This window comes from Euprymna scolopes, chromosome 1, assembly GCF_053919585.1.
Source record: "Euprymna scolopes isolate OS-2025 chromosome 1, ASM5391958v1, whole genome shotgun sequence".
NCBI lineage: Eukaryota > Metazoa > Mollusca > Cephalopoda > Sepiida > Sepiolidae > Euprymna > Euprymna scolopes.
The window spans coordinates 136686122-136701081 of NC_136482.1; the positions used below are offsets into that span (position 1 = coordinate 136686122).

Below are 14960 nucleotides of genomic sequence, written 5' to 3' on the forward strand. Positions count from 1 at the left end.
CTCATAAAATTCACACTAGATTGTTCACAAAGACCTGTGGCATAACATATAGTACTAGGTAAAAGGTCGGTTGTAAGTCACACTCTATTGGGTGTTGATTGTTCAATCCTTAATACTCTGGATACAATTGTGAATTAGTTCAGATCGTGGCTGACAGAACGAGAGTATGCTGCCTCTGTGAATTAAGTAAAAGATTCTGTGCAAAACTGTGTGTAGTTTCCCCAAGTAGATAGAAAGATTCTCAAGTTTGACAAAATAATCCAAATTGTTTATTATTATATATAAACGTTCAATCTTGGTTACCTCAGTTTAACTTGAAGCTAATCAGATTTATTGCTTTTCTAAAGTAATTATCTTTTCTCACTCCCTGTGTGTATACTATTTATTTCCGAATGATGGTGTTTATCATCTACTTATCTTATTTTATTAAACAACTTAATTCAAATGATAATGAAAAATGACAGAATCATATTTAATGTTGTTATTTTGAAATGATATATACACACATTTTTTTTGTAACTGTCTTCAAAGAAAGAGTAAGGGTTAATTTGAAGAAATCCTATAACTAATATTGCCCAGGATTGCTGCTTGTCAAACTGGCACTTAACTATTGAATTATTTGTCTTTAGAAAAAAGTGAAGGCAGAAAAAAAAAAAAAAACCCTGCAGGGTTTTTGCTGCTGCACCCTGCTACCCTACTATTCAATAGACATGCATACAGCTGCAATCAATGATTGCAACTAAAAGATGGAATAGTTAACAGAGAATAAATTGATTGAAACCAAACAAAAAGAAGGTTACAAGCTGCTCTCTTTGTCAGATGAGTATCGTCTGCTTACAAATTGGATGAATGATTAAGTAGACTCATTGTTTTGTCTGCAAAACCATTGTCTAACGCAAACGGTTCTAGAGTTTGAGTATTCTGCAAAAGAAGAGATTCTTTAAATGCTAGAACGTTCACTCTGTTTTGCTTTTAAAGTGTTAAAAGCATTCCTCACTTTCTCTTCCCAGCTCGTTTCTTGGAGTGATTTGTTTGAGTACTAGCAAAGATTACTGATTGATATTGCCTACATCATACTATTAGTTCCAAGGCATTTTATAATCTTCGAAACCGTTCTCTTTTTTTTTTTTTTTTTTTCAATATTTTTAGTTATTAGTAAACCATAAGCAGCTACACATATAGATTTCTTTCCTTTCTCTCATTTTAATACATGAAAAATGGATGTCAAACCAAATAAATTAAAATTTTTTGTTTATTTTCTTTGAACAAATCGTGAGTTAGTTTCCACAAATTTTATGCTGCAGAAAAATGGTCAATATAAAAAAAAAAAAAATCAGTAATTGACGATAACAATATTATCAAATTATCAGGCAGGCACAGAAAATTAAGAAAAAGGTAATTTATGTGTTACTAAATAATTCAATAATGGTAACTCTAAAATGATTTTATATTTAAATAAAATTATATGACCATGCATACCATTGAAAATATTTCTACAAGAGTTATCCAATCAATTGAGAACGGAAAAATATATTACAAAGATTTCCTTTGACTTTAGATTCTGTCTGTTGTTCATCCTTGTTTTAACTTTTTATTCTGAATTTTAAATTAAAGTGCAGCAAACGTTTGATTTCGCCTAATTCTTCAATTAAAATCATCCTCATAAAAATCTTTCAAATTTTTCAAAAGCAGCTCTAAATTTTGAACTTCATTATTTATTGAGTTTTTTTTTTTTTTTTTTTTTTTTTTAATTTTTTCTGAATTTTCAAGAACAGAAAGGTTGCTATCGCTCTAAAAGTGAATTACAGACACTGTCTGCTTTACTTCCATTGAAACACGGGTTCTTGTCAGGTTACTGAAGTTAAGCAATGTGTAAGCAAGTTAGTACTTAGATGTTTGTTTGAGAATGCCATCTGCCATAAGTTTGGATGTGGTTGTAAAGTTGATTTCTCTAAATACTCTTGGGAAGGGTGTGAATCTTTCTCTTCTCACTCGAGTTATCAATGAAATCATAGGATAGACGAGGTTCTCAAGCCTTGGTAGAGCAACTATTATAGAAAGAAATTTCTGAAATAATATCAATTGTTTTTTTCCGCTAATCTCAGGAATGCTTTTTGTAGTCTTGGAATTTTCTCCCACACAAGATTTTAGCAATGTTGAGTCAGAAGTGCAGTTTGTAGTTGTGCAATCCTTATGTTCTTTCAGTGGATATTCATTGTCTCTAGAGACCGAAGGCGCTAGTCAATCAATATTGCTTCAACCATGATTGAATGATCTTTTATGGGTCTTAAATCATCCAAAATGTAATTCTACTATGGAAAGCCAAAATCGCTCTTAAATTAAAAATATTTAGCTTCATTTAGAATTTAACTGGGTAAGCACCCGTCCCAGAACAAGTAAAATTAATTTCCAGAACAGTTTTGTACCAGTTTTGTCCACTTATGAAGATTAAAGTCAAGATATAATGTTACTAAATCTTATGTGATATTTCTATTCCAATTTTGATCAAAATCCGTTACATAAATTTGATTTGAGAAAATGTCTAAAATTTAAGGCTTAAGTTTGAGGCATCTTAAGAAGACATGGAAATTCAGGAAATCTTGTTTGATTGGTAGTGAATAACTATAGCTCAAACTTACTACAAATCTGATATATTTGAATTTTCACATGGGAGATTGTGACCATCTATTCTACCGTCTAAAATCTTTTAAAATTCAAAGAAACTGAAACTTTTGAAATATTTATTAATTCATGTCTCATGCCTATGGATAAAATTTAGAAAAATCAGAGATATCTGATTTATCCTAAGGACCTTCTACCATCTTTCCATGAAATTAAACTAAATATATCTCACATTACCCAGCGTTATGTTTATGACTTAATAACTTGAGAATATTTACACATTACCATGTTCTCTCATTCAGATTGTAAATCAAATAAATTATCTTTGGACTTTAGCTTTTTTTTTTTTTTTTTTATAAATTGCAACTTTCTTGGTGATTGCTCATTGATTTCTTTAACTGTTACATTTACGGTCAACATATTGATTTGTTTACTTTCAAGAAATATCCTGGGGTTTTCTTCTCATGTAAGAATAAACATGAAAAGAAATTTATTGAATGAATAGCTTAATGTTCAAATTTGAACGAGCAAATAAAAAAAAATGTTAGAAATTTAAGAAATCGATAAAAGAAAGCAAAATTTTATTTTAAATGAAATCTTTTCTATTTACAGATCCTGACATGCAGCCCAGTTCCTAGTTTTTCTGTTGAGAGAATTGTGTTCAACAAATCTGGTCATAGTCTTGCAATATGGGGTCAGGTTGGCATAACCATTATGCAGATGCCGCAAACATGGGAAAGGAATGTCTTTTCTACTGAAAGCATCCTTTGTCGGTAAGTCTCATATCTTCTTGTACTTCCCTTCTTTTTAATCCCTTCTTCGATTTGTCAATTAAAAATAACTGCAAAGAAGTGGATCTTTTATAATAATTATCAAAGGATCAGAATCATGGGTTAAATGGATAAGGATTGAAATTTTAAATTCTTTATATTTGAAGGAAAATAGAATTGAAGAGTATCACTTGTATATGAAGTTTTTGCATCAACTTTTTCAGCATTGATAATGAACTAAAAATGTAAATTTACTTGATAATTTTAACATGAATTATTTATATGATCTTCTTTATAAAATAAAGACACGTCCTCCAGGCATTTAATTGATGTTAATAGCTTTTTTAATACAACATACATAAACACATTTTTTTTGTCAATCACACAGACCAGATATTTTATTTATGATTGATTTTTATCGATTATCATATTTAATCCTGATCAATATTTTGTTTTTATTAATAATATTTAAGAGTTTTTTTGGCTCTCTAACTCAAATGTACTGCTTCTCTTCTCATGGTCATTGGAAAATATAAATAAGATACCCCTTTTAGAGATTTATGGATCTTTTTAGAGTTTTCATTGACTATTGACAGAAATGGGAGAAAAAATAATGACCAACTTCCCCTTTGTCTTTTCATCTCTCTTTTTTTTCGCCTCTCTTTCCCTTCCTCCCTTTTTCTTTCTTTTTCTCTCTTTTTTTTCTTTCCCTCACGAGTGAAATATGAAATGTTGTAGACAACAACAACCAATATGGTTTTATTACAATCAGTTCCATGCTAAGAATTTAGGCAAAGCAAAACTTCCCTCCCTCGAACCATTCATATACAATTGTTTCCAATAAGAATCAGATGTTGAAAAATATGCTAGATAATGTTCTTGAAGTTGTTCAGAAATTCCATGTTTAAAAAGGATATGTCCTCTATAGTATCAGACCTGACCGAATGGTTAATAGTAGGTATAGACCGATTTATACCATCCAAAAAGTTCCAACAAAAAAGCCAGCCATGGTTCTCCCCAGAATGTGCTGCTGTCATCGCGCACAGAAATCACTTTTTCCATAGCTACCAACGTAAAATGCAAGAGAGCTATATGCTCAGTCCGTTAAATCCAAAGTAGCTGAGCAGTGGCTTAGTTCTCACCAGTTTTAGCAAATAGCAAACAGGATCCTGAACATGCATGCATTCTATCCCAACCATCATCAATGGACCTGAGGTCATCTCATCAGCATCAGAAAAAGCCAAATTATTTGCCAAGAATGCGACGAAGGGTATCAACTCCCCGTATTTCCTCCTATAACAGACAACACGCTATGCAACATACAAATATCTGTGTGTGATGTCGCCAAGCTAATCAAGAACCTTGATTCCAGTAAAGCAACAGGCCCTGACAGCATTCCAATTATAGTGTTGAAAAAGCTTCAACCAGAACTTGCCCCCATACTTACAAAACTGTTTAAGGAGAATTGCTTCCCAACACCCTGGAAAACTTCATCAGTATGCCCTGTATTTAAGACTTCAGGCGACAGGTTATCTCCCTCTTAGTAAAGACCAATAAGTCTCCTGTGTCATGAGTAAGTTGCTGGAATCAATATTAAATAAAGAAGTAGTCAACCACCTCAGCAGAAATGACCTTCTTAGTGACATGCAATATGGTTTCCATTCTGCTAGATCTACAGCAGATGTGCTGTTATATCCCATAGGATTAGTGACTCTTGACAAAAGGCAATTGCTCTTGACATATCAAAAGCCTTTGATAAGGTATGGCATAAAGGCCTACTTCATAAGATTTCCAGCTACGGTATAACTGGAAATGTTTTCTCGATTATTAAATCATTTCTCTCTGATAGGCTCATAAGGGTAGTGGTTGATGGGCAGAAATCAGAAGCCTACAGTATTAATGTTGGTGTCCCTCAAGGGTCCATCCTGGGCCCAACTCTCTTCCTGATCTACATCAATGATCTACCAAAACATACTTAAATCATTCGTTGATATCTATGTTGATGACACGACCATCTATGGCAACACATCAAAGGTCGTAAATGACAAAGTTCTCTCTGATTCTCTCTCCTCTGATCTTGAGCACATGGTACAATGGTGAAAGAGGTGGCTGGTTACTTTTAATGCATCTAAAACCAAGCTTCTATCTATACATCATCAACCCTCTGATCCCCATCTGGCATCAATTGAAATGGAAGGCTCTCGTCTTGGGGAGGCTCCATGTTTTGACAAGCTGCTGGGATTGCCCTTTACTTCTGATCTGAAATTAAATGCGTACATCAGATCTGTTGCCAAGGTTGCTGGAAAAATAGTGGGATCCTTGTACTTCTCCAGTAGATATATCACTACTGATGCAATTCTCTATCTATATAAAAGCCAAGTACGTTCAAGGATGAAGTACTGCTGCCATATCTGGACAGGAGCTGCCTTGACAGTGTACAAAATAGACTTCGTAGCCTAGTGGGGGATGCCCTTTTCTCTTCCCTGCAACCTCTCTCCCACAGAAGGGACTTTGCGAGCCTGTTGTTGTTTTATCATTATTTCCATGGCAAGTGCTCGTCTGAGCTCCAGTCTCTGGTCCCCTCTCGCCAATCTTTCACGAAAAACACTCATCTATCTGAAACGACTGTCAGTAATTTTCCCCTCTCTTTATCCGTGCCTAAATCAAAACGTAGATTCCATGAACAAAGCTTCTTTCTTAGAAGTGCACGACTGTGGAACTCTGTTCCGTTTTCCTGTTTCCCACCTGACTACAATTTGGATGTTTTCAATTCCAACATAAACAAATTCCTGATGAACCACCCCCTTAAGTAAGACACTTTATCAAATCTCCATTACTAACGACTACTACAATATTGTCCTATTGATTACTGTACACACACTAACCCTTATCCCTGAGTGGCCTCTGGGCCTTGATAAGTGGTGACTTCCATTTAAAAAAAAAATATATATTCTGTTACCTTGGCGATACCATTAGAGCAGATGATGGAGCAAGTGCTAATTTGACAGCTGGAATTTAATAGTGGATAGAATATGTTCAACAAAATTTGATCATTACTAACCAGCAAAGCATTACATGTGTCAATGAAGCTAAGAGTCTATCAGGCATGCGTAAGTAGTGTGATGACATATGCAAGTGAAACCTGATTAATGAGGACATGTGTTGTATGGAGAGAAATAACATGATAATATAATGGATGTTTAATGAAAGTCTTTAAAACAGGGTAAGATTTGCTGATCTCAGTGGAAAATTAAATCTGGACTGTATAAATGTGTGCAGAACAGGAGACTTTGATGGTATAATCAGGTTGAAAGTATAAGTGAAAGTTCCTGAGTTATATATATATATATATACTAGCAGTTCAGCCTGGCTTGGCTCGGGACTTATGTACTGTTCATAATTTTATGAGCATATGATGATTGCAACGTCTTATCAGACGAGTGCCACTCCCTCAGACACTTAAAGTCCAGGAACCCAAAAATGACTTCCATCGCCACAGGACCATTTTTATAGACAAATGCCTGGGAGAGTATCTATACACAGATGATGTTACAGAGTTTTAGCTTTGTACGACAACTAAGTCTCTTTCTCGGTTCAAAATGCTGAGATCCAGCAACAAGCAAGAACAAGATAACCAGCAACAAGTTAAACTGCAGACCAGTTTAATGCGGGTACTGGTCTCCCGCTTTATGGTTTTTTAAATCAGATCTGCTTCTCCTAGAAAGGTTGCCTTCACCACGGCTTACGGGAGCCCTCTCCACCCCAGCACACACATACATACACACAAACACACACGGTGCTAGTTATATATCAAGTTTGATTCATGTCCTGGTAACCTACATCTAAAATTTCAAATGTTTAGACCCAAAATTGGCGAAGGAGTTTGATAGTCTGCAAAGGTGAACTCTTTCAACTTTGACCTCTTGGCAGCCAAATTTTCGCTCAAAGACAGCTTGCTGCATGTCTGAATACTCTTTATGTAAAATTTCAAATGTTAAGACCAAAAATTAGCTGAATAATTTGCTAGAGACCACAAAGGTCAATTCTTTTGAACTTTGACCCCCATGGCAGCCAAATTTTTGGCCAAAAACCAATTAAAAAGCTTGCCCTATCTCTGAATACCCTTTATGTAAAATTTCAAATTTTTAGACCAAAAATTGGCCGAGTAATTTGGTAGAGACCGCAGAGGTCAATTTTTTTAAAACTTTGACCCCTTAACATTTATTGTTTTGGGCTCAAATCAAATTAAAAAGTCTGATCCATCTCCAAGTAACCTACATCTAAAATTTCAAGTATTTAGACCTAAAATTGGCGGAGAAGTTTGATAGTTTCCAAAGGTCATATCATTGAACTTTGACCCTTTGACAGCCAAATTTCTGACCAAAAACCGATTAAAAAGATTTTACCACATCTCAATACCCTTTATGTCAAATTTTGAGTCTGTAGACTGAAAATTGACAGAGTAGTTTGGTAGGGAAATGTAGACACACACAAACAGACATCCATATCCATAGATCTGGCTGTAGTTTGCACTGCAGATAAACGATATAGGAAACTAAGAAATCTTGAAAATTTGAGCGTGCAACTTGAAGCGATTTCCAATTTAGAACATTTTTCGTTTTCGCGTAAGTTGCATGATGCAATGCCCGGGCGACAATTTTGTAATTGGAAGATTGTATGGCTCTGAAAATTCACCCAGTTAAGTTTTTTGATCCAAACAATCCAAAAATGGTATCAGATTTGCTAAACCCTGAAGGCTTATAAAGATATGATATGGAGAGGTTTTTAGATTTTTTTACCTGTGCCCAATAAGTGAATTATTGTTGTGTTCTTTATGACACTGAAACGCAGAATAGTTTTTTGATGCTCTTGGTCAGTTATTGTGTATGTCATTCCGGTAAATGTTGTTGGGGACACAAAGAATTTTTCTGATGGGAACAAACCATGTATCATCAATCTGCGACCAACTGAATTTCTTGCGTGGTCCATGGGGATGCATGAAGTTGACTGTTACATTAGCTTTCTCTGCATTTATTTCATTCACGATAACAACCCACCAGAAAAAGTTATAAATACAGGTTATATATTGCATTGGTGTGATGTCAGAGATACAAAGAATTGATGGCAAGTTAGTCAATATATCAATATATAGTTCATCCACACTGGACAACTTATGGCCAATTTGTGATGCTGACAATAGTACAAAAAACGTGACTAGCTCTGGTTCCTGGCACCTTGTCTCCCCTGGAAAACCTTGCTTCAAGCTGTTTCCTCATCTCCTCAATGGTTTCTTTACTGATCGCAAAGAAACGGATAGCAGACATCTGGCAGACAGCAAGAATGGCTTTATAATCTAGGATTTGATCATTTAGAGTTAGGGTTAGAGAGACAACTTAGCCACATGGCATTAAACCTATTCCATCACAAGGGAATTTTCCATGACTGGTGACGACGAAAACCCACTCACCTTCAATACCAAAGTCCTTATGCAAGCATAAATTGATGAAATTCTTGAAGTTTTTATATTGAGATCTGCAGCCATCACGAAATAAATCATTTTGTTCACATGCAGTAATAAGGTCTGGATTATGTGAACAGTTAGTGTCCGAGCTTGATACATGAATGCAGTGTCATGGGTTTTGTCATCAGAAAAAAAATACAATGAAATGTGCTTTAGCTGCTGATCAGAATCTCGGTAGTAAATCACTACTGGGTGCAGGGGGCAATATACCTTGCTCTAATGATAACTTTGAATTTTGTCTTGTATTAAAAATTGGAAGTTTTCTGCAAAGTATCCCAGAACAAGGACTTTCTTTTGATTCAAGTATCTGGCTTAGCATTATGTTAGATATGAGTATCTAGTAAGATTATCAAAGGTGTCAGTCAACAGATCTTTATATTCTGCGTATATGGATACTTAATGTTGCATGGCCGGTTGTGTGCCATTAACTAAAATGAAATTCTTCATCGGGGTTCATATCATACAGCTCTTCATCTAAGAATTTTTGCAATGCTTCTCTGCCACGGCAGTTTTTACAGCGATGCACTCTTTGTTAGAAGAATCACAAACTAACTGAACACCCTTTGCTATACAAATATACCATTTTCACTTTTTTTTTACTGGAGCCAATAAGGTAATGTAGGATTTTTTTTTTATTCTCGCAAAACCATATATTTGGGGTTGAGGGTCAACTTGACTCGGAATTTAAAAATGTATATAAACCCCGCAAAACACAAGAAATTGAAATAATTTTATATTCTATGCATTCTTTAACCTCCTAAGATTATATATTTACAAAATTTAGCAGTGCTTTGCATTTTGTTACGGTGCAGTAGGCTTCAAAAAGAAGTATGGCCAAGTCAAGAAATCTTGTGATTTTAAGAAAAATGCTAATTTTCAGAAGAACCAATTTTTGGCCATATTTCATCAAGTTTTGCTACTATATACACTTTATGTTTTCATATAGATTTCATATATGTATGTTTTCATATAGATTTCACATCGTTTTAATATCCAATTGTGTAAAGCAATAAAGCATATTTTGATCATTTTAGGTCACTTTTATTATTTTGGAATTTCTCAAAAAATTGATAGGGGTTATTCTCTAGGACACCCCTGGAGAAAATTATTTTGTAAATTTATGATTTTTTGACATTATATAATAGGTTAGAAATATTCAGGAAGCTATATAGAAAATCAGAGCAAACAAAATCACGTTTTCAGGAAAATATAGACAAAAGTTTAAAAAGTTCTGTCAAAATAACCTTCGTGGTCTTTTGAGGGTTAAAAAGTTTCTCAAGAAGTTTCTTAATCAAAATTGTTGACTTGAAATAATACTTTTTACCATCTTATTACTAGTTTTGTATTTAAAAAAAAAGCATACTTTTATCATGGCATGGTGTTTCTAACCCTCAGCAACTAATCTTGAAGACTGCTAGATCTTGGAAATTGTTACCAGAACTTAACTGTTTTAGCATTTGGCTACTTGCAAATTTATTTCAAAATTAAGGCGTGAAGTGAGTTTAAGAAATGTCTAAATTGATTATCACATCCAATAGCCAGGAGAAGGGGGAGTAAATAGGGAATATTTTCCAAATATACCTGACTTTCAACAGACACTGTGTATGAGTGGAGCAAGAACTTTTATCATTTTTGGTCCAGAGTCAATTTATTATATAAAAAAAAATATGAAAAAAGTAATGCGTTACCATGCCAGCTACATACTTTTTTATTTGATATTTTGGTCACATATAGAAAAATCCCAAAACCCTTAATATCTCTATAATGCTTCATTTTTTTTTTAGTCAATCTAATACCAATTTTTCTATCCCTTGGGTCAAAAAACGTACCTGGGTGAATTTTCTTTCAATCAGAAAGTATACAAAGAGATAATATCACAAAATCATGCTACTTATGCCAAAACAAAAAACACGCTAAATTGGAAACCACTTTAAAGTATGTGCTCAAATTTTCAGGATTTCTTAGTTTCTATGCAGTATTCTATTTGCAGTGTTAATTACAGCCAGATCTGTGGATATAGGGCTTCAGGTATAGGTATCTGATAGTTGGTTGACCCTGTTCTGTTTTACTGCTTTATCCGTGATGCACCTGCTGTTGAGATACATAAAATGCTCTCATTTTATTGACTCAAAATACAGTAAAAATTTCCGCCAGCTGATATTTACAGCAAATATGAGTAACTTTCTTTAGAAATTCCAGTCGAAATAGACTTATCATATCTACCTTCTTTTTTTTTTGATCTTTCTCTGATTCAGAAATTAATTGTATTGCAAGTTGCTATGTAAGCAATCTACCCCCATACCGCCTCTGCATAATATCCTTCTCCCTCTCTCCCCAATCTCAAACAGGTTTTTTTTCATACAAATTTACTTTCATTGTAAATCCTCATTTACAATGTTAACAGGTTTATGGATCAACCCCTTATTAGCAGGTGTTCGTCTTAAGCTTTGCATAAGGCTAATTAAATTTTTGGATATCCACAAATTAAGTTTGGAGATTTGGGTGTGAGATTTTTTTTCACAGAAGAAAACAAAACACAAGTGCTTTAATAAACTAATTTTAAAATTGAATTTTCTCTGATTTCCACAGATTTTTAAAAATTATTTTTTTTGCCCTACTCTGATATTCTTTTCTCTAATAAATCATTTTATTTGAGAAAAAATATTAGAGTAGATTTTTTTTATTCATTGTTCATCAGTGTGCTAAGTAAATGTTGCTTACTGATTTTATGCCTAGGAACAAAGTGTAGTATCTGTATCCATAGAACTGAAATATCAAAATATTTTAATAATGTTGGATATCTGTATATCTATAAAGTAGAGTCTTTGTCTTGCTCTGACGTTGATATTAAAACCTAAGTTTTTTTTATTTAAAAATTATTAAAATGTACTTCTTTAGTATACTCAGTATAATATATGCGAGTGATTACATGAAGGTTAACTAATTTGCCTATTCTTTTAAAAAAACAGCATTATTTAATTACTTATTTTTATTGTTTCTTATTAGATGATAGGTTCTATTTGACTGAATTTTATTTATGCAGAGTTTCTACATTCTGCATAATTGCATAGAATTTATGATAAAAACGTTATAGCACACAAATATTTTTATATATATCTATATAAGTGACCTTGTCGGTGTGTGTGTCAAAAGTCTCTATCAAACTCCTCTCTGGATATTTGTTCTACAGAGTCGAAATTTGATATATAGAGTATATGGACCTGTAACACACTTTTGATTTGGTTTTTAGCAAGGAAAAATTGCTGCTAAAGGGCCAAAATTAAAAACGAAACTGTTAACCCTGGCAGGATAAGCAGAATGAAACGCCTGCTGTTTTGCGCATGCACGAAATTAAACATTCATAGCTCAAAGTCACTTTATATCCATGTTGATAGTTCAGATGGTAACGACACTGAAGAGATAAATAACGATTAAGGCTGGAATATTAACTATTTTGGTTTCGATTCTAGCCAATGGTACCCAATATGGTACCCATATTTTTTTATAACTTTTGAAATCATTACTATATATTGGATAATAATCGATAAGGTTTGTAATGATAAGAAATCTGCATGAATTAAAATATGATATTAATGCTTATTTTACAACTGAGCAACGCCTGCTGACCTGCTAGTATGTATATAATATCAAACCTTTCTGAACTTTTGTGTGTGTATTTCTCGCTTATAAATAATTTGATAAATATAAAAAGTTAATTATTTTTCTTTACAATTAATCAAATATTTATTAGTCGAGCAAGTAACTGCTCGAAAACAAAATGTTACTTGGAGACTACTATTGAGTAATGACGCCATAGGTACTGCTTCAAAAAACAAATTTTTAATTTCCTCGCCAAATATTTAATGAATTCCTTTGGAATAGTAATAATAATAATAATCTCCATGTTCTTCTGTTTCATTTCAAATATTATTTTATATAATTTGATATAATATTGATTTAAAAAAAAAATCTTTTTTTAAAAATCGATCCTTAAGGGTTTTCCAACCGAGCGACTATTTATACTACCATAACATAACATTTAACTGTCTGCTAAAACTACTACTACTACTCTCTCTCTCTATATATATATATGTGTGTGTGTGTGTGTATTTTAGTGCATTGAAATGTATCGAAATTTATCGACAACTGGTAAAACTATGTATTATTGTGTTTTTTTTTTCTAATATGATCAGCCATTTTGCAAGGTCGTCGCTTAGCAACGAGAAAAAAATCGACGCAACAATGTAATTTTTGTTATGGAATTATTCGTACTAATACTAAACGCACACACGCACACTACAGCGTGTTTTTTCTTTTGTTCTTTCTTTTTTTGTTTGTTTGACAACATTCTGTATCGTCTATGTGTGCGTATATTTATAACGATTTATTTAACAGAAAATGGAAACAATTTTCAGAAAGTGTATTATTGTCTTAACAGAACAAAATATAATATAAAAAAAACTGAAACTTTGTCATGTGTAAAAGCGTAAAATTTGAAATAAAATATTCTTAAATAATATATTTGAAAATATTTAAAAAATATTTGAAAACATTAATAATTCATAATATCATGATTTGACGGTTTTACTCTCAAATTAAATTTTAAAAAATATTAAAATATTTTTTTAAAACCGTGAAACTTTGTTGTACATAATAAAAGAAAATACAAATAAGAATATTTAACTAATTTTTAAAATATTTTTTTAAAACCGTGAAACTTTGTTGTACATAATAAAAGAAAATACAAATAAGAATATTTAACTAATTTTTTAAATATTTTTTTAAAACCGTGAAACTTTGTTGTACATAATAAAAGAAAATACAAATAAGAATATTTAACTAATTTTTTAAATATTTTTTATAAAATATTAAATAGTTTTTACTAGGATTTCACCCCGGCATTGCCCGAGTGTTTGGAGGTGTATGTTGAGCAAAAACAAAAAAAAGCGGTCAATTTTTTTTAACTTTGACCCCTATTATGACCCCTTAACATTTATTGTTTGGGGTTCAAATCAAGGTATTAAGTTAGATCCATGTCCAAGGAACCTATATCTAAAATTTCAAGTGTTTAGACCCAAAATTGGCGGAGGAGTTTGGTAAAGTTCTCAAAGGTCAAATCATTGAACTTTGACCCCTTAACAGCCAAATTTCTGTCTGAAAATGGATTATAAAGATTTTCCCAAATTTCAGTACGCTGTATATCAAATTTCGAGTCTGTAGACTTAAAATTGACAGTTATTGCGTAGGGAAATGTACACAGACACACATACACACGTTCACTTTTATAGATACATAGATTTTATATTTTAAAACTAATAATTTGTAATATCGTGATTTGACGGTGCAAATACTGATGTGACCCTTCTAGAGGTGTCAAACTTACTTTCGAGTTTGCCGGGCTTAACCGCAAGACTGCCCAAATAAATAATTAGAATCAAACGATCAAGCCTTTATGTGCTTCAGACTAAAGATGCAACATAATATTAGCTACTTGTATTTTCTCTACCGCTCTCCCTCGACTCAAGACTGCACCCTAATAAACAAAGTCTCTGGCAGCATAGATATAGCACACTCCCTTGATACTAGTGCACAAGTACATGTATTTGGTGACTTTAATGTCCACCACAGTAACTGGCTTGGGTTTTCTATTACACAGACATAGCCGGTAGCACAACACATAGCTTCTCTATATCTCATTCCCTATCACAGACGGTTACATTTCCGACACATTTCCCAGACCAGCAAGATCAACATGCCTCAGTTTAGATCTATTTCTGACCACAGTTCCCTATGATTGTACAACGAATGCCCACAGCCCACTCAGGAATGCTGATCATGCTGTGATAATGGTAGACATCGCTCTAAATTCTCGACCCAAAACTAAAGACCCATTGCTCAAAACAACAAGGTATTACAAAAAGGCTGACTGGGAAGCCATCAGGTATCTCATCAGAGATGCCCCATGGGGAAATATCTTTTTTCTTCCAGCTGAACAGTGCGCAAATGAGACCACTAAATTGTTCAAAAGAGCAACTGAAGCACATGTT

At 33.2% G+C, this 14960-nt stretch overlaps 1 protein-coding gene across 2 annotated transcripts in view; it reads left to right on the top strand.

Moving 5' to 3' along the window:
- LOC145280053 (nucleoporin 88-like) overlaps positions 1–14960 on the top strand; it is a 910024-nt gene that overhangs the window by 303049 nt on the left and 592015 nt on the right. For both annotated transcript variants that reach the window (XM_080131737.1, XM_080131747.1), the window contains exon 2: positions 3235–3395. In XM_080131737.1, coding sequence (XP_079987863.1) covers positions 3235–3395 — 161 coding nt within the window. The remainder of the gene's footprint in view (positions 1–3234; positions 3396–14960) is intronic.